Below are 25,621 nucleotides of genomic sequence, written 5' to 3'. Positions count from 1 at the left end.
GAGCTGGTGATGTGTTTCTCCTCATGTGTGAGATCCAAACCTGTCAAATCCTGTTCCAGACACAGAGCTAAACACATCTGACTGCTGTTGGTCCAGTGACATTTTAAAACTTCCGGACAACTAAGTTATAAAAAGCATCGGTTCCATCTAATCAGAGATTTAGATGCAACTCGTAGCAAGATAACTCACTCATCAACATCTGATGAATTCCTGCTATAAATTTAATTTCTACATATTAAGTTTAAAAACGACCATGTAATGCACTGTGTGCGAGTCATCTTACATGCAGGTGCAGCACTGGGGACAAATGTATTCCCTGTGTCATTGCGCTGTGTTTTGCAGACAAATGAAGTTTGGGTGGACTGGGAGGCAGCTACAAGTTGATCCTCACTGAAGCTGTTTCACATGTGATATGTGAAGTTATTGCATGGAGAGAAAACAGATAGTTGATGGTATTGGGTCATTCTTTGGCTCAGCAGGGAGACGGGCCACATAACTAGTGATTTTTGCTAGGTAGGGCATTAAATGACGGTGGAGAACCGTGTTTAGACAACGCGCCCTCTTTCGAGCTCAGACACTAGTACATTCATGTCCTGTTGAAGAGGCTTCGATCTTCAGACAACCGTCTGCCTCCATTGGCCCCTCGCTCTGGAAGAAAAGTGCCCGGCACAGGCAATGTTCAGAACCAACCTCTTACACTGCAGTGGCAACCCCAAGAAGATGACTTGATCCCACTTTGCTCTGAGGGAATGTATCACTCGTGTTTGCAGTAGTGGATTAAAATGAGACCAGAATTACTGAACCAAGAATGAAAGCCTCTGCAGAAACTGTATATCCTTTCCTTGGGTTGCATGGAGATGATATTGTCAACGGGTTTGTGACGCTAAGAAAAGAAATATGTCAAAAAAGAAACAAAAGAAACAAAATCAGTTCATCGACAAGCTTCCTTTCATGAAAGCAGAAGCATGTCCAGAAGAATGTGATGCTTATCAATGAACTCTGCATTTTGTAGTTGAAGTGTTGCATCAAGTTGTCGCCTAAACGAGGCTGCAGGATTCAAGGAATGCAAGTTTTTTTTTTTTTTTTTTTTTTTTTTGCATAGCACATGCTGCTATGCAAAGTTCAGAAACAGTTAAAAACACATAGCACTGCACACACTGGAGAAGAGGTTGGACCAAATCACAAAGAAAAACAAAAAAACAAAGAAAATAAAAAGAGCATACTGTTTGTGGTACATTTTAACACTACACAGCATTCCAGATGTAAGGATGACGACTGACCACACACAGCATTCAAAATGCTACACAGAAATGGCATCACACCGTATATACACAATGCAGGTTAGAGAAGCTCGTCTTTGTCGAAAGGGCATAACTGATTATATTATCTTCCCATATTCACAAGAGAACAGACTGCAGTATACTGCAAGTTTAAATAAGCTGCATTATATGTTAAATACAGCTACACAGAGAAGCAATGTGTTCCTGCACTGTCTTGATGTTATAGTTGAGTGTGTATATACTGGAGTAACTGCTGCTCCTGTTTTTAAATGTGTAAGTCCACCCACCCCAAATGCTGGATAAAATATATTATATTGATATATTGTCTTTTAGGTTACTAAGTTTTTATTTAGGCAAGACTGCTTGGCGCATCTGTTGGGCAAGGGATGTGTTGCTCTTAAGTCTCTGGCTATGTGCGATGCAATTGGACGGGACAGTTCAAGCTTCCTCCAATGGCGTGTCCTTGTCCAGTAACGTGACTAGATCGGCTCGACATAATTGGCCGGGTACAGTCCCTCTCGGCCAGTGTCCAAGCGACCTCTACACCAGCCTTGCTCGTCTTCGTCCTCAGTCTTGGTCAGTTCATCACCTGTGAAGGAGACACCACTCCTTAATGCACACGCAGTCTTTTGTCAAATAGTGAATGTAAATCGAAAAATGAAGGTATCTGTAAATTAAAGCTCCACCTTTATTCTGATCAATGCACTCGAGGTCTTTTGTAATACTTTTTGATGTTATGTCTGTTTTTGTACTGTATCGGAATTCAAGTGTCCCCCAGTGCCAGAAATATTTGACAAATATTTTTGTTATCTACCCACTTAAAGGAAATTGTTGGGAGGGTTAGATGAGACAGTCGATACGGTTTTCGTGCCTGTACAGTAAATATTAAAATGTAAAAAGTTAGCTTAGGTTTCTTATATTCCAAGAAACCGTTTGACACGTAACCCCAGATGGAACAACTTTTCTTACACTTTCACTTTTTTCTACGGCTTCAAAGTCTTCTCCACACTGCTAGGATTAAAACCGTGATAGGGGAATAAAGAATTTGTGTTTTTGTTCTTGTTGGTTTAAAGGACCAGTGTTTAGGATTTGGCGGCTTCTAGTGGTGAGGTTGCAGATTGCAACCAACTCCAATCTGACTGTGCGAGAACTACGGTGACCAATGCAAAAATGTGAAAAGCCGTATCTTTGTCCGTTCTGGGCTACCGTAGCAACGTGACGGTGCAACACAGTGGACTCCGTGAGGAGGACCCGCTCTGTAGATATAAACGTCTCATTCTGGGGTAACGAAACACAGTGATTCCTATTTACAGTGAATAAAGAAAACATCCTAATTAATATCATATTACATTTCTACCAATAGATCCCTATAGATGCTACACACTGGCCCTTTAAAAGTATCCAAATTTAAAGATAAATTTTTCTTTCAATACGTTTTTTTAATCTAATGAATTTCATTAAAATGAATTTGATAAGGTAGCGCGAACAAAGTTTCACCCCACAGTAAAGGCAAAGTAAATTAAAGGTGCCCCGTGGAGCTTCTGACCACCAGTGGCATTATGGAACAATGTTTTCATGAGCGGGTTCCTGTTTGGTTTTCGCTCACATGAACGCACAACTGTGCACATCTGTGCTTCGATACAATTTAATGCTTTTACACTATTTCACTGAAGTAGCTAGCTACTAGTAGTAGTAGTACTAAGAAAGACACACACAATGAGTTTTGGTGAGTAACACTTATTGTAAATAGTAACTTTGTTTACAAAATGTCTACAGGGCAACTTTTTTCTTTTTTTAGAAGAAGAAACTAACAGAATTTGCATGTAAGTATTAACCGTCTTTAAAGACCCTTTAGTCATTGCCAGATATCCATGAGAGGACTTAAAAACACCTCATCTCAAACTGTGTGCTTCAAGATAGGACCTGGATGTGCAGAACAAGAGGATGATGAAGATGCAGAGCTGTGGCTTCATCAGTAGCTTTTCTGAGTAAAGCTTGCTGTTAAATCGTTAGTCATGTCACCGTGTTGGGCTCTAAAGCACGTTTTAACACCATTTCCCAAAGAGCTTGTGTTAATTGGTGGCAAGTGCCTGTAATTTGTTTTCCATGTGGCAATTATTGACTAACCACTGCTATCTATTCTATAGAGGAAGTGAGCTTTAGAACAGAAACCAGGAGAGAGCTGGTGATTTTTGACCACCTGGTTGATGCCACAGCTTGTCATCTTATGATTAAACTACAGCGTTCCAGCCCCTTTATAAACATTAATACGTTCATAAATGAATGAGAAAACATGAACTGTATGATGGTAAATCATATCTCCTGTGTCATCTGGTCACTGACAAATACCTGCTTTGAAGGTGAGCTCATCCTGCTCCTGGCCTTCATAATCATAGAGAGCTCGGACACGGACGGCTTTCCCAGTGCTGGAATCTTCTTCAAAAGAATTGCCGTTCCCGCCGTTTTCGTTGCCAGAGTGCGTAGCGGGCTGCTCATCATCGGACCACTCAGTCGAGTAAGCTTGGTTTTTTTCATAGCTGCTCACACTGGAGAATAGAGGAAATGCAGGGTGAGTCAATAACAAAAGTATTTTCAAAAGTCAACAAATTGTCAACAAATCCCACAAAAAGGTCCAAACCAACACATATGGTCTGTGTCGCTTATTTCTCTGTGCTGCTGTGATTCAAACGGTTAAAAAACAATTAAAAACACATCAACAGTCACACCGTTGCACCGGGAGATGTTTCCCTTCTTTATGATGGACATGGGCACTGTAGTTTATTTAGAATTGTTCCCACGTACACCATCCTGCTGCTGTAAATACTCACTAACATCCAAAATCTGCAGCTGAAAATAGTCGCCAACAAATACACAATTTACTCCTGTTTGAGTAACATTAACTAAAAACTACAGCCGGTCTGTTTCAGGAAATGATTTAGCTATTTAAAAACGTGAAAGTATGAATTTGTGACCCATTTTTAAAGATGTGTGTACAGAAAGGACCAATGGGCTTGGGAGTGGGAGCTGTAGTCAGTGCGTATTGAGACGAGACTAAAACATGATAGTTTTGGTCTTTTCATGAGAGTTGTTGACACAAACACTAATATTACCCGTCTTATCCTTCAAAAAATGTATTTGACGAAAAGAAATACGAGTTCAGTCCATGTATTTTAATGAAATATAATTTCATGATAATTTATGAGTGTGCTTTGCAATGTGCTTGTAAACAATAGATTACCTGCTACGGTCACCAGGTGGAGCCACATGGTCGGTGCTCGGGGTGGGTGGGGCTCCGTCTGGTTTCTTCTTCTTTGGGGGAGCAGCGGCCTGGTCTGGGTTGTATTCCTGGAGATTAGAGTGAAAGGAAACACATGAAAGCGGAATATAGTAAATAAAGAAGAGAGGCGTCTACTGTTTGAGTTTGAAGGTTTAACGTTGTACCTCAAAAGCAGGCCAGTTCATATGCATCCCAGGGCCGTGGTTGTTGCTGAACCACTTCAGATCCTCTTGTGTGTTTGACGACAGGACGGTGCGCTCCAGATCTCTGTATATTGTGGAGTAGCTGAGGAGAGGAGGAAAATGGAACAAATGGTGAGGCAGAAAAGTGCCAGAAGAGACCCGGGGTCTGCTGCCAACTTGGCGACAGAACCCACAATGTAGTTCAAATTCTGGGTTGAGCGAGTTCCAACATTAGGCCACGACAAGACTGAAGTGTCTCCCTGAGTTTTCTGCCGAAGCCCTCAGCAGCTGAAGTATTTGGCCTGAATAATCCTGATAATCTCTTACAAGGATATTATTGTTTATATTGCTGCAGTTTCCCCAAATCTCTGCAATGTGTAAGAGATTAAAACCGTGTAGTTGTATTACCTATTTCACATGATAAACCTGTCTAGGTTTTCCCACATTAATGCAATAAGAAAATATTTATCTACATACAGTCTCTGGTCAAATTAGACACAAACGTGACCTAAGCGTTTTTTTCTTTCCAAAAATGGATCATTAAATAAATGGATGCTGTGTTGGATTGAATCACTCAGCACAAAAACAGAATGTTTTATTTTCATAACTAGATTTTGGAAAGATGAGTGTATGATATTTTGTAAGAGGCGATAAGATAATGTCATCTGCAAGTCCAACAAATGCCTCTTCTAATTGTTAATTGTTTAACTTAAATTCAAGCCAAAACAATATTGACTTCAGTTACGCTATGGTGATGATGATCATACCAAATCCCCCCAAAATACACACACACTATACCGTACTTTTTTTTGATCATGACTTTAGTTCATCAAACTAAAGCAGCCAGTGTCTGAGTGTTAATGTGTGCTTCTTCTTATCAGTGGAATCGGGAAAGAACTTCTGAGAAAACACCCAGTTGCACAATAAAAAGCGAAAAATGTAAAATAATGTTATATATATAAAAAGAAAGAAAGCGAGAGAGAGAGGGATGTTCAGTGATTAATATAATGGAAACTACATAAAATGATAATGCATATCACATTTTCTGTAGCGCATTATGGACAACCACAATAGCAGTTAAAACCCAGCTAACGCATGTTTTCTTCCCCAAAAACCAGCTGTTCAGGGCAACACAAGTGAGGTCGTGAGTAGTAAAGTGTGAGCGATGAACAATCGGGATAAACTACATCGCAATCCTCTAAACAGCAACGGGCTTGAATCACGCATGGCAAACAAAGGCAGGTTTGATGAAAGACCCTGAAAACCACTTTGCTGTGGGTCCCGGCTTTGTTGTTGCACACAGGTTATAAACGACCCAGAATATGACAAGCATTCGACTTCAATTCAAATTCAGTTTGGCAGAAACGTCATTGACTGGATAATCAATTAATTAGTGCTGTGAGTGTGACCGCTAATGAGAAATGCATGCCTGGTTGAGAAGCGTGTTGAGATTAATCAATTTGAAGCGAACTGTGCTGAATGTGACAAAACAAATCAAACTAATCTGTTCTAAAATGTGTTTGCAATGTGATCATTTCAAGTAAAAGGTACAGTATGCAATCATGCTCAAAGAGTTCTTTGCCCACGTTGCATACATAACTATGAACTAACTGAATTTACATCGGATTGAGGGGGAATAATAGAAAGATAGATGAACTACACTGCAGGGAATTAATGCTGTAGCAAGAAGCATACAGAGATAAAACACAGCAGACCATAAGGATCAATAAACATGTCTGTTTTACCTCTCACACAGTGTGGTACTAAATCATGTGTCGGAGAAAACACAGTCCATGATCTCAAAACTGCAGCTCTATAACACTTCAGTAAAGCTGTGTCCCTTCGCCCGGCTAACCTTTGGTTCTCGGTGAGGTTGAGATGGCGTTTGATGTCCAGCAAGGCCTCCTTGAGGAAGGTCAGCCTCCTGACTTCATGCTGCTGGCACTGGTCAAACACCTGCTCCATGCACTCCATGTACTGCGGGGTGCACTTATTCAGCTCCTCCAGAGACTTCTCATACTTTTCTTTAGCCTGAGACAGAAAACAGAAAACACGCTGATAAGTGAAGCCTCTGTGGAAAAGAAGCCGGCGTGGTTTAGTTTAGATGTTCCTCCGAGGTTGCACTACAACTCATCTTCAAAAAGGGGTTTATCGTGGCGCTGTGACAATGTCGTACAACTAAATATCTGTTCCTATGAACGAAACACGATTGCCTGTACACTGCATGCATCCATCACAACAATACACCTTACGCTGTTTATTTGAATAAGAGTATGTGAAAATGACCTGATCAATTAGCCTGATTGATAGCCATTTAAAACCCTGACAGGTCACTAATTTAAAGCTGCCGTGTGAAAAAGTCTGGACCAGCAAGGTAAGTAAACATGATGCTTTTCTGTGAGTTTGCATAGAAACATGTCTTGGATCTACTGACCAGTGTGATAATGTTTTATTTGCACGTGATTGTGTGTATTTACATGTTTTTTCACATCTTTGTTTTTCACTCTCCTCAAACTAAATAAAACTAAAAAGGACTTTAACTGTCTTCTCTTGTTTGTTTTTTTCACGGCCTCGTTCTCACCTTCTGCACATCCTGTTTGCATTTGTCCACTTTCTCGTGGAGTTTCTTCTGCTGGTCTGCTGTGACAGAAGCCTCAGTCTTGCCGTTGGCCTCGCGGGCTGCAGCCAGCTTCTCCTCCTTGCAGGCCATGTGGTATGTCTTCTTAGCTGCCTCCATCTGTTTGTCCAAACACAGCAGGCATTATATCTCACATACATTATCTAATGTGACCGAAGGAAGTCACATCAACTCATCTCAAAGTAGGACTGACCAACTTGCCCAGACACGATAACAGATCTTAATGTGATCAGTGTCTAAAACTGCATAGACGTTATTATGTCCTTGTATCCACGACCAGAGTCATATTTTGCTACTTATGGTTAATAAAACAACAACAACAACAAAAGTACAAATACAATACTGTAAGTTTTCCATGTAGAGTCAAAAAACCCAGTCAGAGTTTAGGTCAGTCAGGGTCTCATATGCTCCGAGTCCTCTCATATCGTCCAGGTCCAGGCCTAAAGCAACGGACCCAAACAACCTTAAACACAGTGTTTATTTAATGGTTTTAGACTGTGAAGTTTGTTCAAACGTAGCTCTCAGAGCTGTGAATCTGGAATCGTGCCAGTGAAACCACCATGGGTGCAGCCACAGACTTTGTCATGGAGAAACTCAAGGATTGGCCTCAACAGGGCCACTAACTCCTGAGGGAAATATCTGTCTCTTTAGCTGCTAAATATTCCACTATGTTGGCCAGCTATAGTCTCTAACGGAGTCCGTCAGCAGTTTGCTGCCAAGCTGGTTTATTAGAGCTGCCTACTGTGGCAGAAAATGAAACTATGAAAGCGGTGAGAGAGAACCAAACAGTAAATTTGTGGGCCTGGCACTTAAAATCAATGACCAACAGAGGTTAGTCAAAGGTTTTAAATGGTGGAGAGAGTGAAAGATGAGTGAATGAATGTTGGCGTGACACAGCTGGACACAGAACAACATCACAAGCACGAGGTGAGAGCAGGAACGAACCCGAGAGCAGCTCATTTGTATTAAATGAATATGAATTGTTCTGTTACACCAAAGGCAAAGATGATGAGTCGTATACATTTGTCTCCATCCCCCTCACCTCCTTGAGCTTTTTGGCCCACGGTTTCTGAGCCTTCTTGAAGCCTTCATCCGCCTCCTTGGCCTCTTTGAAGCCTCCGATCATTTGCTTGTGATAGGCTTCCTTCTGCCAGTTCTTCACTTTCTCGACGTCCTCGTTCGTCAGGTTGTTCTTCACATCTTGGTGCAGCTCACTCACCTTCTCTGCCTCGGTCATCACAGCCAGCCAGGCTCTCTCCACAGAGCCGTACTGTGGGCCTGGGGGGGGTTGGGGGGACGACAAAATTATTCATCCCAGATAAAATATTTAGCGCAATAACATGCAGCCAAATATTAGCAGAGAGCAAACAGCAAACTGTGTAAACGGAGAGTTGGCAAATTGAAAGACAGCGTGAAGTCCGTTCATTTGTTGAGCTATTCATTTTTATTGACCCCATCCCGCTTGCTGACCTTTCTCAATGAGCTGTCTCCATCTCTTGGACCATGCAGTTAGCTGATCACCATAAGCTTTTTCTATCTTGGCACGCTCCTGCAGGCAGCCCATGACGTCATTGCAGAGCCGATGGCCGTCATCAACTCTCTTGACAGCACGTTTGTAGTTCCCCACCTGCAGAACACAGGAACAGATAGGTTAAAGGAACAGAAAGCAAATCTGTCTTCACATATGTCACAGAAGAAAATCAATTAGAACATGATGTCTACATCAAAATATACAAAAGAAAATGATGAAGCTTGTATTTTTATATCTTTTTATATATAAGATAATATGCTTCTATATGGTAAAATGGGGGACGATTCCCCATTTGTTAAATAGGCAATGCAGGAACAGAGTCGATTTATTTTTGATCAGCACTGTCTAGCTTGTCTGATCGGAGCAGTGATTGGCAGCTGCGTGAGAGCCTCCTCGGCTCTGATTGGTTGCTGTTCTTCGGGTGCAGTAGAATCTTGCAAATGTCATTAGGAGACCTCAAAGGAGGCAGAGGAACCTAACAATTCCACAGATTGTCCGTCTCATGTTCTACTGTTAGGCTGTAGTGACAGTTTGAGCAAATATGACAAAATGTGAATTGAAGTTACCAAATCAGCAGCTTTAACAACAGTTTATGAACTGGAAAGACAGTAGGTTTATGAATATGATTTCTGTGTGTACAGTATAACAGTGCACAAACCAACACAGTATTGAGAGTCATGTGTTGGTATTAAATGTAGTAGTTATAGGAAAATACCCCAAACAAGCTAATAGGTGATTGTGTCATATATATATATATATATATATATATATATATATATATATATATATATATATATATATATATATATATATATATATATATATATATATATATATATATATATATATATATATATATATATATATATATATATATATATATATATATATATATATATATATATATATATATATATATATATATATATATATATATATATATATATATATATATATATATATATATATATTATTTTGCTGTAGAGTTATGAATGGTTCCTCATACAGAGGCATTAACTTTACTTGTATTTGTTGTGCACTGGCTGAGTTACATGTGTGTGTGCGTCTCGTCACCCTATAATGCATGTTAACCAGCATATCTCTTTATTTTCTTTTTTTTGTCATCCTACTCAGTGAGACACACCAGTATTCAGAGTTACCGTCTGCCAAAATTATTTTACGGCCTTTTGCTTTTAGATCTCGCCACCTTAAGTGATACCGCCTTAAAAGTGCAGTGCCAGGCCACGTGGCTCCGCCTCCTCAGTGCCTGCAGGGGGCGTGAGCTCATGGTGCATGATGAAGGGAGCGAGGAGGGGGTGGGGGATGCTCGTGCCTGTGCATGTGTAGTTATGCAATGGCATGGGCTTGTGTTTGTGTGTAAATGCGTGTGTGAGTGCTTTAATCCTCTTGAGTGGTGTAATGCAGGAACGCAGATTCTCAGCGGTAGAAGTCGACGCAGAGACCGAAATACATAGAAACCACATAGAGTCCATGTGTTTATGATGCAAATACATACAGTCATGCACATACATCATCACACGCAGAACACGTGGAGAGGCTGTCTGCAGCGCTGCACTGTGATTGGTCCTGACACGAGCATGCATGTGTGCTCATACTGTTTGAGATGAGAGAGCTGCAGGGACGCAGTGAGACCAGGTGTGCGACAGTATGAGCTTTGGCCTGTGTGACAGATTGCAAAGTCACACCAACAACAACACGCAGGTGGACTCGTTCTACATATGAAAACACACTTGAGCTCTCGTATTTGTGCAGTGTGGTGATTATATTAGGGATATATATTGAGTTTGATTAGTGCTTCACTGCCCAGCTGTGTCAAATATCAACATGTCTGATGACAAAACCTGAGGATAATGTTTTTTTTCGTGGCATTTATAAACCGTGAGCTGACCCGAGCTGTGTTGCTAGTATACTGAGGCTATAGGCAGGTGCATGTGGTGAAAGGCCGCCTCAGAGCGACTGATGACTGAGGCTCTTTGTCTTTGCCTCTGTGGGTAAGAGCCATGATACAAAGAAGACTCTGTATTGGTGGAATTCATTAACGCTACTTTGGTGCGGGTAAAAAAGTATACACCCCCCCACACACACACCGCATTTCAGCATGTGAGGCAAGTGAGGATGGATTGAACTTGTATGAGGATTATATTTGTAGTGTTGTGTTTATTCATTTGTTGCGATGTACCCTGTGATGAAACATTTTTAGCTGCAGTTCTGCTTAATGAGATTAAGGAGGAATTCTTAATCAGGTCACTTTGAAGAAGCCCTCAATTTAAAGCAATATTTCGATATTTTTGGAAATACCCTTCCCAATGGTAGGATGAGAAAATTGATACAACTCTCATATGTGTCTGATAAATATGAAGCTGCTTAGTGTAGCATAGCTAAAAGTGTTTAAAACAAGGCAGATCTTACTCGCGGCAAGACCGCTTTTGCTTTTAAGCGTAAGACCATGCATCATTTTTTGAATGCCCTGGCAGAGTGACCCTCTGCGTTGAGCCTCAGTGGGTATCGAACCGCTACAACTTCTCTCTAATTTTCCTGTAAAAACTTGTTGACACTAATCTCATGGTAATGATTTCAGCAGTGAGTCTTTAGGGCTTCAGAAGTCACATGAATACAAGACAAATAGGCGGGGACGGGCTTGGGGTTGCGGGTTGAAAACCCTTCATAACACACGTGACGGTTTGATCTTTACCTCCCAGAAGCTGTCCATGGTGTCGTCAGCAACTGCACATTCATCGTAGGAGCCAGACATTTTCCTGGATGTGGCAAAGCACTCTAATGACTAAACCTGTCCTCTGCAGCCGAGCTGGGTTCCTCATGCACTGAAAGGCACAAAGAGAAAAAAAACAATAATGTGACATTACATGACACAAATACAGGAAAAAAGAAGTGCAAGCGACGTGATTGAGCAGACTTAGACGGCCAACACTGTGTAACAGTGAGGAGAAGCAATGTAGGAACCGTTCATGGCAACTAGAGGAGACCTTCCAGTGTGATGGTTTCTATTTGAGACATTTATAATAAGGAGACAAAAATAGTCTCCTCCGCCATGCATCCAGCGCGGTGCCCTGAGGAACGAGAGGGGGCAACTTATACTGGCGTGTCCTAGAAACGATACCAGAGAGAGTGGAGCATCACGGCAGCTCTGACCCTAAATCCTTCCATAGTGCAACTCATTCTTCTGACACATTACATCTGAGAGAAATCTGGAACACACACGTGCACAGTACACATGCTACACTGTGTATAGCAGCCCAGAATGCACTTTGTATGCAAACACAGAATTGTGTCATTGCCACCATTACTGTTATTATAATACCATTATTACTATATCCGGTCTGTTTTGACTATTTTGCATGTGTACAGTATATATGGTATGTTTTAAGCATCATCTTTGTCCTTTGTCTTTGTTTATAGTGCACTACTTTTGTTGTTTCTGTAAAAATCTTTATTCTTTTTTTTAAATAACCCCAAAAATAGACAATTTCCTCCTAAATTTCGAATTTTTCTGATTAATTTGAAGACAAATAAAAATAATTGTGAAACCCTAAAATAGAATAGAAACAAATAAACGAATACAAGATGAGCAGACCTATATGTCCTTTAATGATGTGGTTTAATCACCTATTACTCTGTAAACCCGACAGAATACAGTTCCTTCTGGATTTCCTCCAGCGTTAAAGGTGATTAATATTTGTTTGTTTGACGTCTGGTCGATATCTTACCACCATGGTTCAAACAGTAGAGACTGCGAGGCGCTTTATCCGTATTGAACTCTTTTTGAAGCCTAATCCATTTTGCTCACATGACTAATGGCTTACCCTTGAGAGACAGCTCTTCATTGCCCTGAAGCAACCAATACAATACGTTGCATGTGCCTCATAATAATGACAGACATTCTGTTGATAATGCTCCCTGCTCTGACATTGTTTCAAGTGGATTTTGGTTATTATCTACTTCTGCACATGGCCCTACAGTGTACAACTTTATTATAGCTTTTAATTAAAACGATAACAACTTTTGATAGATGTCATTAAGAGCACAGTGCAACAATTGATTAATTCCAATATGCACAACGCACATTAATTGTTAGTTAAGCGTGCTAGATAGAGGTCAATGATGAAGGATGACTCGTGGCCATGTCAGAGCTGAGTCTGCAGTCTGGAGTCTGCTGCAGCACAAGGAATATTTCGTTCAAATATGACCAGAGCCGTCCGTGCTTCAACGCTCATCTTCCTTCTGCAGTCAAGTGCATACTAATTCCTGCAACATCCTTCATCCCTGGAATGAGTCATGAAGAATGACTCTCTGCGTTAGGCTCAATTTGCATCGGGCTGACCTCACTTTCCTTACACACAATGTAACAACATAATTGTCCTTGTGAGAAAAATAGAAGTCCTTAAACTACAAGGTCAGCTTATGAAGGGAAAGTGTGTCTCGTCGCAGCTCCTGCAACACACTTTGTGTTCCTCACACGGGGTCTACTCATCAAAAAATGCTATCGGGAGAGCGTTCACACCCGGTGTGATTGGATCTGGTTTCAGCTGCAGAACAGGCAATTTATTGCTGCTCACTCAGTGTTTCTATGGAACAGTGACCGATGAAGGCAAGCTGTATTTCATCAAAGGCCTCGGTTCGTGTCACCAGCCATCACAACAATCTGTGGTGCTTCTAACAGTCGAGGCTTTCAGGCACTGGCTACTTCAAGAAGGCACAACACAAAATAACCAAAGAACTATTTCATAATTTGACAATTTAGCTGTCAGTGTCTGAATCACAGACAACTTCAGCCTTTCAGTTGCACTGGGGTCAGCAGCAAAGAAGCCCGTTTTGTACACTACTCTTCTATGATTTGTACCATATAGAGTATACATACAGTATGTGTAATCCAAGGGACCAATAATATGCTTATAATAAAAGCCATTTGCAATATGTGAAGGTGAAGAATTGTCGTTATAGGGACAGTGTGTAGGATTTGGTGGCATCTCGCAGTGAGGTTGCAGATTGCAACCAAATAAAGACCCCTTCACTCACTACTTCCTTTCTAAGATGAGAGCAGCCAAGTGCAAAACTGTGGTAATGCCGTTTTCCTTGCTCAGAGGCCATCCTCACCATATTACCAACTACGGTGGCCTTTAGGTAACGTAAAAGGCCCTCTCGAAAGCCAGTGTACGGTTTGTCCGTTCGGGGTTTCTGTAAGAATATGGCGGAGCAACACGGTGGACCCGCTCCCTAATGAGCGGGTCCCCCGGCTCTTTAAACAAACTGTCTCTTACTTGGTTTCCTCTTTTTTTTTTAGGGACCTGCGTATAATCTGTTTGCATTTACTTAACATGAAAAATCCTCAAATTCCTCAAAACGTTATGGGTAAAAAATGTTTAGTTGGAAGAAATAAAACACACTGAAACCCATATGACATAAAAACTTGACTATGTGATGCAACAAGACCTCATGCAGCTAAGCGGCCCTAAAGTGGCAGGTCCTAATCTCAGCAACAAACACACCCCATTGGTTCTGCTACCAGTCCATCAGTCCGCTTCTCCAATTAGCTTCTACATTCGTGAGTACAACACCTGCTGACATGAGAGCCAGTTAACCTCCGGAACAATGCCAGAATCCCAGCTCATAACACAAACCTGTGCATCCAGAGGCTTAGTTTAACCAAAACTCACACACCTGATGATGTCGAGAAAGCATTTGGATCAACACGATGATTCCCAGTTAGCGGTCCACACGTTTCCTTAATCTCAAACTAGAGCTTGGTAAAATAATTCTGCAGCATGGTTGATGATATGAGAGGTGAAAAGATGATGGATGAGAGCGGGAGAAGCTTTGAGTTTGTGCAAAGACAGTGTGGACATAGAAGCCATCAGTCTTTGCTCACTAGGCTAAGCAACACAGAGAGAACGCATCACAGATCACAAGTCTTAGTTTTGGTCCGTTGTGGGAGATTGTTGTGTGTAAGGGTGGAGGATAGGAGTGGTAAGCATTGTGAAGAGGGGCTTACACTTATCATTATTGAGGTCAATCCACCTCAATGACTGCGAACACACCTCTCATTCTCCACTGTCGTAAGTGGTGAGGAAGTCATGATAAAGTCGGAGTACCGTTTCTAATATTACTCAGCTTTTTGCTAAACTAATTTCATATAAGTCGGACAGAACAATGTGTGTAATGCAAAGAAACAAAATACTGCAAACATAAGTAAACTATAAAAGTAACAGCTGGTCTGTACAAGACACATTTATCCATTTGGGTGCATCTTTCAGCTTGGAACTGTGATCCACCCACTCACTGAACACAACACTTGCTGCTGTCAAAGCGATCCCATTTGTAATTGAAAGTCTTTCAGGAGTCTGTTGTGATTGCAGAGGCGGTATTGTTGCCTGAAGCTGACAAAATACGACAATACTAACCTTTGCACATTTGTAAGTGACTGAACACTCCTTTGCACATTCACTTACCACGGTTGGGTCCATCATTGAAAAAACAAAAGAAACCAATCCAGAGATTTGAAATCAAACAACTCCTTGAAAAGACTCCTTGTGGATGTGAGAATTTGTAGTCCAAATGTCCTTTATGGCTGGTACTTTGAATGGTTAATGTGTTGCCAATTTTATTTTTGCAGCTTTGACCTCTGTGGCAAAAGGGAACCCAGAGAGGACGATAAGTCTGACCGAACCAGCATGTCTCAGAGGCTGAGGGATAATCCTGCAGTGTGCCACTTGAATAGCTTTAGAGGGGGAGGGCGCTAGCTAGGAAGACGAGCAAAGAAGCGGATAGGACGAGTGAGACAAAAAGTGGAGAGAGGAATGTGATGTGGAGATGAAACTAATTATGTCACTATATACTGGCAGGATAGCAGCACACACATCTTGCACTATTTGTTTGTTCGTTTCGGCATGTGGACACATGCATTTGAGTTTGTGCGGTGGTGCCGGCACAAACAGAACTGCCCTCCTGTGACTTCACAGAGTTCACAGCAGCACAATTCAACTAAATACTACAAGTACCTGCACAATGGACATGAATGCTTTAAGGACATTAAAAAAACAAATCCTCCTGATCCATGCGAGACAAATGTTTCTGACACAGTCAGAAGCTCCAGTGTTGACAAGGAACCACAACAAACATGTAAGCTTGTTACCGTAAGAAGATTTCAGAGAGATGAACTAACTTTACTCCAGCACATTAGCAAGCACTCGCTATCTCCTGACTGATTGCACAACAGCGATTCAAAAGATTTGCTGTCTTTTTCTCTTTAGTACTGTTAGGTGATCAAAGAAATCAACTACGGCTGCACTTAAAAATGAATGTGGCATGTCAAACATTCTGAGTAGTAATCAATAAAAGCCTTCAGTTTGCAGTTGGTTTACGATGCATTCTGGTTGTCTGTGGATTCTGTTTGATAAGCGCAGCATGTCCTCCTCCTCTACTGAGGACACACAAGGAGAAAGACAGAGGGAGGTCTTTCATTGAGATATGAGCGAGGAGAGGCTGACAGACAGAAACCGAGCGAGACAACGGGAGAAGGGGAGGGGGAGGCGGAGGCGAGATGAAGATTGAGATGGAGGCACGGGAGGGACGTGACAGGAGACAGGTGGGGGAGATGAGAAGGGACGAAGGCAGCAAGAGCTCGGGACGAAACGTGCCGCTGCTCAGACAGCCAAGACCGTTCCCGGGTGGAATAGAGAGAGAGAGAGCCAACGGGGCCAGAAGGGCAGCTGAACACATCAGGACAGAGATGTGATTCATCTCTCGGTGCAGCGCGGAATAAGCAGGCTGTTGGATGTTGCCAGGAGACGGAGCTGCCTTGTGCAGACTTCACACACGCCGCAACAGCCGTGGCCGTCATTAAGCCGGCCATGTGACCGATGGTTTAGACAGCAGCAAGAACGCTGGTTGGGTGACGCAGTGTCAGCTGTCCAGCCCGCAGTCGACTCGTGGGACGTCCTCGAGTCAATGCAACACACACACACACACGCAAGAGGGGAACTTCAGGCGTGCGGGTGCAGAATAGAGAGGTATATATACTGAAGATTAGAGACTCATTCAAAAAAAGCAGTAATCTGGGCTAGATAATACAAGAAAGACAGAGCAGTAGAGACAGCGAGAGAGCGGAAGTGAAGGAGGCTGGTCTTGTGATGTATTTATCAGCTGAACCTGTAGTGCCGTGAGCCCTCTTCGCTGCTCGCTGGGGCATAGAGTAGGAGAGCCAAATGTGGTCTGATGTGTTGATCCAAATAGAGAGTCTGCAACAGAATTTACGGGGTACAAACAACCCTCATCTTCTCTCTCTCCTCCATCAGCGTACTGGCCTATAGGCAACAGGGGACAGCCCCTGAAACAGACTTGTACTTAAACATATAGATTTTTCTTCTATGAGGAAACATTGCGTTGAGCAAAACAAGTAGAAAACTGATACGAGCAAGGAAGATAAATGTGCTGCCCAATCCGATGTGGTTTTGCATGGTGAGGAAAATTCTCAATGTAAACAAAACGTTAAGCACAAGCACACACTTAAGTACTGTACTTGAGTACATTTAGTTGCATCCCACCACTGCAAAAATGAATACATGTGGGTGGGATTCTTATAATCTGTTGCAAGATGCCACTCTCAATCTGTTTCTAGCATCAGGCCCATCAGATATTTATGTCTTCACAATAAAAAAACAGCAAATTATGAAACACACATTTTCTAATGACATTATTAATGAGCTGCCGGGTATTTTAACGATAAGATCTGGTACAAATAGGCCTGTGCCTGCGCAGGCTAGCAGTGTGGGTCATGATTTTCAAGCAAACCAACAGGATGACTCAGCTATCTGATGATGAATGCCTCCAGAGGGGCTTTGGGTGGCTGCACGAGAACCAAGTTTCTGCTTCGTTATTTGTTCCTTGTGTGTGTGTGTGTGTGTGTGTGTGTGTGTGTGTGTTGCCCTTTTCCAATAAATATCGATGTTGTGTAACTGTGTGTGTGTGTTAGCCAGGTGTGCTATTGCTCAGCTCCCAGAACAACAGACCACACACTAATTCATCAGCATTGAGATGTAAATAACAAAGAGGACATTAGGCATGATTTCTGTAGGGAGATGTTCTCCATCCCCCATGGAGGTCAGAGGTCATGGTCAGCTACAGGTCATATGGAGCTGGTAGGGATTGAGCATGCTGCCTGTCATCTGACAGCCATAAAACACTTTGTACTGCGGTTCAATCTCCAACATCTGGGTTAACAAAAGGACCACCAATGAAGTAATGGCCTGGCACAAACGGGCTTATGGAGTACATGTTGCTAACTGAATGCTAACAAAGACTAGGTACGCTTAATGCTAGTGCAAATCAACTTAATGAAAAGAAAATAACAGGAACTAGTGAAACTTGTTTCTTAAGCAGTTTAAAATGATGTAACATGCCTCGAGTCACGCAGGTAGCAGAGCTAAAGACTGAAATGGCTCAAACTAAAGTGAGTCTTACCTACTGACTGAGTGACACTACTGAGACAAAACTTGTCAGTTCAAATCGGTTATTATCCAAAGGCAGTTATTATGCTCCTGTAAATTTAATTACTGCAACACCTCTGAAAAACAATGCAAATACATAATTTAATTGTAATAGATTCTTTAATTAGCAACAAGAGGCTGTAAAACACCAAGAATTAAATTAGTCCCTCAGCGAGATCACTCAATAAGCAACAGTCATAAGGACATGATTCACTGTCTCTCGAACCTTGTTTACAACTATTATTGCAGACTAGGCACCATGTAGACAGAACTTGAAGCATGACTCTATGACTGCACAGCTGTTTTCAGGTTTATTTAGAATATTTCAGTTCATGGGAGAAATTTGATTTTCAAAGCAGCTGTCAGAAGTAAACACCAGTGACAGTGTGTGAATAGGAGGTGTCATAAGGTTTCAGTTGTCCAGGGACCCAGAGGTAAACATTCTACTTTAAGTCAAGATGAAATTAAAAATGCCTTTTCAACACTTATAGATCACTTTCCGAGTCATGTTGTGCAAAAGAATTACAAAAAAATCCAATAATTTTTTCTTTCTGTAAACAAAATATGGATTTTGCTTCGATTAGCTAGTGCCAACCAATTTCAACCAATAACATCATGACACCGTCCATCAATCAATCTTCTTCAACTTTTAGCAACAAGAGAGGCGTGTGTGGAGCCACAGTCATCTGTAGCTCCGCATCGGTCTCATAGAAGTGGACGGAGGCACTACGAAGCCTCGAATTCAGCATTTTGGCCGTCGCCATTTGGGTTTTTGGCTTCACTTTTCAGAACCAGAGGCTGCTGCTTGATGCCGCTACATCCTAAGCCAGCCCACTTTTTAGTGGTGCAATCAAGTGCAAAGGATTTGATTTAAATCCTTCTTGCCATCCCTCCCGCTCAAATATTCCATTTCACTGGGGAACACTCTCTGTGCCGAAGCTAAAGATGCTCTAACTTCTGTTTCACTGGGACTTTAATATCTGCTTCGACAAAGTTCGGTTACTGGAGCATTTTCACCTTTTGGATGGACATGAAACTCTCTCTGAACCATCAGTACGAAATATTAACCTTTGGATTGAGAAAGCATTGGGAAAGAAATGTGACAAGAGTCACAGATACAAGACTGAGTAGATTAAAAACTTCTAAATTCTGTCCTATGCTGCCAAGTAAGGACTGAAATAATAGTTTGAGCTAATTAACTTACTTTCTGGGTCATTTTTGGAAGAGTTCAGCCACTGTGGGCTCTGACTGGTATCTTCTCTGCTAATGTTCAGTATCAGTTTTGCATTTTTTTAGCCACACTGATGGCATGGCTCTAGGAATAGCAATGTCACTCGGTTGCTCGCTCCACCACTTTGGTCCGGACTGAAATATCTCATAAACTACCTGATGAATTGCCTTGGTCATGGTCCTCAGAGGATGACTCCTATTGACTTTACAGTTCTCTAGCCATCATGAGGTTGATATTTGAGTGAAATGTCTCAAAAACTCCAGGATTAGATGGCCATGAAATGTTGTAGATATATTAATCTTTCCCTCTGGATGAATTGTAATAACTTTGTTCCAACACTTTTTGCTCTAGCGCCACCATCTGGTCAAAATGATAATTTGTCCAATACTTTGCTTTATGACCAAATAGCTGCAAAGCTAATTCCCATCTGCCCCAGCTGTATTTTGTGTTTAGTGCTAATCAGCAAATGTTGTGAACATGGTCAACTTTATACCTGCTAAACATCAACATTGTCGGTGTACGCCTGTTAGCATTCAGCTGGAAACACCGCATGGCTAAGTACAGACTCACAGAGCCACTCGCATGGCTGCAGACTTGTCTTCTTTAGCTATATGACAACCAAACCATGATTTCTGGAAAAAATAAACTGTCGCATTATGCAGGAGACCCCTGTGTTTCTTGGAGTAATGTGAATTTGTACATGTAGCTATCCTATTGAACCATCCATGCCAGACATTTTGTGAGGATATAAACCGGATATAAACCAAAAGTCCTTCTTCACACACAGATAAACAGAGTGAGATCCAAGGTGGCTGAGACCAACAGAGGGATACAAAGAGAGACAGACAGAGAGGAAGAAACTATTGAAAGGATGCTGGCTGGATCCATCAACAAATTTGGCTGCTGAGCGGAAACATACATTCTACAACAGGCAGCAAACACACACACACAGTCGCGACTGAGTTGTGATTTAACACAGTGTCCCGAGCGCTGCAACAGTCGTTATGTAACTATCAGGCCTCTTGCCACAAGCTTCCTGGTGACACAAGACAGGGTTAAAAAACGTCCAGGGGAGGGCAGAGAGAGAGAGAGGGAGACGGACAAGAGAGGCGGATCAGAGCGGGGGAGGGGGAAACAGACATATTGTGATGGGTGGTGATGAAGGAATGAACTGCAGACATGCAGCAGTGGCTGTGAGATGGAGCTGAGAGGATGGAGGCTCTGGTTCCGGTCCAGTTTTTCCCAATGTCCAAGCAGAAAGAGGGAGCAGAGGAAGGGAGGGAGTACATGAACAGTCAATCTGGAAAGTCTGCTCTTCAAACACGCCAGCTTTCCTCCTTCTTACCGTTTAGCTGCCTGACGCCGCACTGAATACTGATGGGCTGCCTTCAAACGCACCGTCTGTACATGTGTGTACGTGAATTTAAGGAGGGAGTGAGAGAGGGAGTTGAAACGGAGAGAGTGCTACGGATTATTTTAACAAGAGAACGAGATATGCATTGCATATCTCAAAATATGTTCAACAAAATCAGCTAATATTTTCGTTTAAAAAATAATGAACAGTTTTTAAATGTTTACTGCCCCTATCAACATCGGACCTTAAATGTAATTTCCTTTTTTAGAACACAGCGACAAGGCTCGTTAGTAACAGCCTTTGGTTCTCTTTCCAAAGTAAACGTGAGACATGAAACTGCAAAATGAAATAACTTCATACTGACTTTGAAAACCAGTTAGAAAATGTATGTTCTTGATGGTAAAAATGCACGTTTGGTTAGTTTTTACAGGAGAGGGAAGAGAGGAGGGGGATTTCACTTCAATAAAATTAAAAAAGGCAAAAGGTTCACTAGTTTTAGCCAGTTAGCATGCTAACATTAGCTGATTAGCACTAAGCATACAGCTGAGACTTGATGGGAATGTCATTCATTTTGCAGGTCGTAATAAGAAATTATTTTGCAAATAGATATTTTGACCTGAATATGACACAAGAAAAAAGTCTGAAGAAGAACTCAATTTCATCGTAATCCACCGTCTAATCGTAATTTTACTTAAAAACACAGATGTCAACCTCATGGTTGTGCTAAGAGAAGAGTCATTATATCAACAAAGCCAGTAACAATCATCCTCTGGAGACCATGAATGTCTGGACACAACTGACGTTGCCATCCATAGAGCCTGACAGGAGAATACCTGCAACAAAACCAGGTTGCCCAGAGATCTGTCAACTGAATGTCCAGACTATAATCATCTTACATCCCTATTTATACCCAGAGGTCATTTAGGTAGAGTAACTGACTGTGTGCCTGAGACTGAAGACTTGAAATCATATCCGAGTTGCCAAAATCAAGACCGGACTCGCGACTGGACCGAGACTTGTTTACGGCGAGAGTCAAATCTGACTGCCGAAGAGTCAACTCAGCACTAAAAAGCAAAAGCTCAAGACTGCGTCACACTTGGAATTGGCACACACATGTAGTATTTATTTGTGGCAGTCGTGACAACAGATACAGCCAATTTGGCTTTCAGAGTGATGGGTGGATACGTCGAATCGGGAGCCAAACTAGTGCTGCCGGTTGTTAAATAAAGAAGGAAGAAAAATAAATAAGCCTGGTGTAAATGTGTCCATGTAGGAATTGGCTAACCAGCCTGAAGGTATAAACAAGCCACCAAGCCTGGGCGACCTCCCCAGCTGGTGGACAACTCTAAATTTGACTTTAGAATTTAGAACATCCTACTTTAAAAATGTTTATAGGCCAATGCTGCAAAGTGGGTCTGACAGATAACAAATACATAGAATAAAATGGTAGGTTATATTTGGTTTCTTGCTATTTAAACACTATTACTGGCTGTGCTGCAACAGCAAATCTAGATCGTGCCACATAAATTCCTAAGTTCCTCCTTCTCTAGAGCTGTCGTTTTGTAAAATATATAAGAATATTACAGATGTTTTGTATTACCACCTCAAATACTTAATTTCTTCTTTCTCGAAAAGTAATCATGAATTGATAGACTTCGAGAACAAAACTTTACTAAACGGTGATATCTTAAAGTGATTCTTAAATAATGCCATGTTGATATCGTGAAAACGCAGAATCAAATTGGTAGATATTGTCCTTAATTAAACATTTTTAAATAGCAAGACTAAAAACTAAGAATCCCCCGATTTGATGAGACATTTTATGGTTATCTAAAAAAATAAAACTGAAGACAAAAGGCATTTCTGCAACTCAAAAATGCAACATTATACTAACACGACAAAAGGTAATTAGAGCACAAAATAATATCTGGACAAGACAGAGAGGGTATAATATTGCTGCAGGTGATATTATGTTCTTTAAGTTCCTGCTAAACCTTTGTTCATACTTAGTTTAGCTACAGTATAAACTCAGGCCCAGGTCCATGAAGACCTGATGAGCCTTCTCATACAAAAACAACAGTCTGTGCTCATCAAACAGCTGCTTAACCTCCCTGCTGCAGTGAGGTTCTGCCGTAATACACACAATACAAACATATCAAACAAGGAAATCAATATTGCCTCTTGAGTTACTATTCTCTCCAGTGAGAGAATAAAGATAAATTCTGAGATTACCTCCTCTGAAGACAAACCCAAATTACTAAGAGAGTATAAATGTTAATGCGACCCAAAGAGACTACAGATCAGTGGTTACGATGGACTGTGGCTGGAAGGCTGAAATGTAATACTACAGTAGCGTAATATTCATCACGTACAGAGTAAACCAAATAAATAATTTAATAATTAAATCTAATATAAGTCTAAAAAGGGAAACTCTCCAGTTAGCTCAGTGACAGATGGGACCACCCTCATGAAATATTAACACCACTGACAAAGAGCTATTAATTACCTCAAGTGGTGTGAAAAGCATTATACATTATACAAAAAGTACTTAAATAGCACTTGGTGGGCCGTCTGGAGTACCTGTGAAACTTGAGGATCAAGCGAGCGGGAAGATTTGGGAGAACAGACGGCACAAAGGGGTACAACTCACCTTATCCGCCAATGATGGGTCAGGTTTCCATAAACCTTAGAGAGAGCTGTCGGTCCCCTGCAGGAGATCACCTGTGGAAATAAAACATGAGATGTAGGGGTCAGTCTTTTGAGCATAAAGTTAACAGTAAGTTAAAGTGCTGCTAAAATGCTCTTAATGGGGATATAAATGGAAATCAGTCCAACAACACGTATCAAAACACCAAATATATTAACAGATTCTGACACCTTTAGAAAGTAACTAAATGAATGTCAGCCACCTCTGTTTCTTTGTAGTTGTTCACCAAAACACCAGCATGTTAACAGAATTATAACCCAGTTAAACTTAAAAAGGATAATGTCATGAACTTAACGTGTGCTCTTCAAACACAGTAAAAGGTTATTATGCACTTTAGCTCTAAAGGATTTTGATGTGAATTCTGCTATTATTTTTGAACATGTGTCAGCAGACAACATACACACTGATATAAGAAAATAATGTCATATATCATGTATATATTCAGCATTCATTTAGTCACTAACACGTACCACATTATAGCAGTATGCAGCCCACAAGATTCAACACATACTGCTCGCCCACACTACAAAACTTTAAACAGCAATATAGATAGCATGAGAGAAGTATATTCGATATGTGATATATCAAATATTAAACTTCAAAAAAGGTGGAATCCTGTTTATTACTGTTGTGTTAAGTTGTATTTTTTTTAAGACAGATGAATCATTTGATTGTTAAGATAAAACTGTGACTGAAATCTTCAGCATTTTCCAACAAGTTATATAATATATTGAAGTATAAAGGTTCAAATGAGTGTGACAATGCAATTACTTGAAACATCAGATACTTTTCTCTCTACTTTTCTTCATACACCATGTTATTTAAACTATGTTTAATCCCCCCCCTGCAACACCCTGATACCATGATTAAATGATGACCTACTTATATGCACTTGTGCTGGGATCATCCACTGGATCATAATGCTGGTTTTCTACATGAATTAGTCCAGTGCTGTTGCTGGTTTGAAATGTTGAATTTACATAAAATAAAACTAAAAAGAAACTTAAATCTCTACATTGAAACAATCTGTGGTTTGACACACTTAAAACAAACGCTTGGACTGTAGCTTCATCGTATGCAAAAACAACGAGTCGGCTAATTGATTGACAGAAAAATAAACTGAGAAGAATTTGGATCATTTATCGTAATGCAAGCAAAACTTCCAACTTATCAAACGTGAGGATTTGCTGCTTTTCTCTGTTTTCCAGCTGAAACTCTAGCTTCAACATCATGCTCATATCATCATATGGCATCTCGTCTTCTCTTTAATAACAAGACATTCAGTGGAGAACATCGATGAAGCTATAATGACTTTAATTCAGCTTAATCTGTCCATGAAAGCGTCACGTGACTGACAGAAGTTATTCTCTCTTCTGCATTTGCAAAACGCCATGAACCAACCGAGGAGGAATTGTATTGAACTGTAAACTCATATCTCATATTCATGGGATACTTTATCCCCTTTACACAATCCCTGTCAAGAAAGAAGAGTTAAATGTATTATAATGAAACAAAGGTTGAAAGGTTGAATATCCTGTAAGCAATTTAATTTGGGTGGCAAAATATTTACTCAAATGTAGAATTTTCAGACCTCCTGTTTCTAAAGCATTTAAAAGTCAAATTGATCGTCTTTGTAAAAACCTCAGACATGTTAATAGGGCTTTTATCAGTAATCTATTTGTGACAGCGCGCGAGCAACAGGTGCCAAGTTACAAAAATTCAGAGGTGCACCTCGCACCGGGGTCACTACAGCGAGCATTAACCAAGCACGAGTCTGTGTTTTTAGTCATTGACGTAGTTTGACTGAACCTTGCTGCTGGGATTTGCTCTTGCTGCACCTTATTATGAACAGGATGAGCAGACGGATGCCTGACAATAACCACATCCAACAGACTCTGGC

The 25,621-nt window shown here is 41.1% G+C and overlaps 1 protein-coding gene across 1 annotated transcript; it reads right to left on the bottom strand.

Moving 5' to 3' along the window:
• Positions 1–191: 191 nt before the first annotated feature.
• On the bottom strand, positions 192–23,740 carry pacsin1a (protein kinase C and casein kinase substrate in neurons 1a). The gene is made up of 10 exons (XM_076099701.1): positions 23,665–23,740; positions 11,622–11,751; positions 8,848–9,004; positions 8,420–8,655; positions 7,321–7,476; positions 6,595–6,770; positions 4,722–4,842; positions 4,519–4,625; positions 3,630–3,826; positions 192–1,869 (listed from the first exon to the last, which is right to left on the bottom strand). Exons 2-10 carry the CDS (start codon positions 11,679–11,681, stop codon positions 1,760–1,762), a joined length of 1,320 nt encoding a protein of 439 aa, XP_075955816.1. The 5' UTR covers positions 11,682–11,751; positions 23,665–23,740; the 3' UTR covers positions 192–1,759.
• Positions 23,741–25,621: the final 1,881 nt, after the last annotated feature.

The sequence above is a fragment of the Anarhichas minor genome, unplaced genomic scaffold (assembly GCF_050575085.1).
Source record: "Anarhichas minor isolate MPS153535 unplaced genomic scaffold, ASM5057508v1 ptg000003l, whole genome shotgun sequence".
Lineage (NCBI taxonomy): Eukaryota > Metazoa > Chordata > Actinopteri > Perciformes > Anarhichadidae > Anarhichas > Anarhichas minor.
The sequence above is the reverse complement of the archived record's forward strand: the minus strand, read 5'-3'. Positions and strand labels throughout refer to the sequence as shown.

Excerpts from the sequence above, each read along its gene's own strand:
- pacsin1a (XM_076099701.1), bottom strand. The coding sequence starts at position 11,681 with ATGTCTGGCTCCTACGATGAATGTGCAGTTGCTGACGACACCATGGAC. Across the intron at positions 4,843-6,594 it reads AACCTCACCGAGAACCAAAG|CTACTCCACAATATACAGAG; the intron begins GTTAGCCGGGCG and ends TCCTCTCCTCAG. Across the intron at positions 3,827-4,518 it reads CCACCTGGTGACCGTAGCAG|TGTGAGCAGCTATGAAAAAA; the intron begins GTAATCTATTGT and ends TCTATTCTCCAG.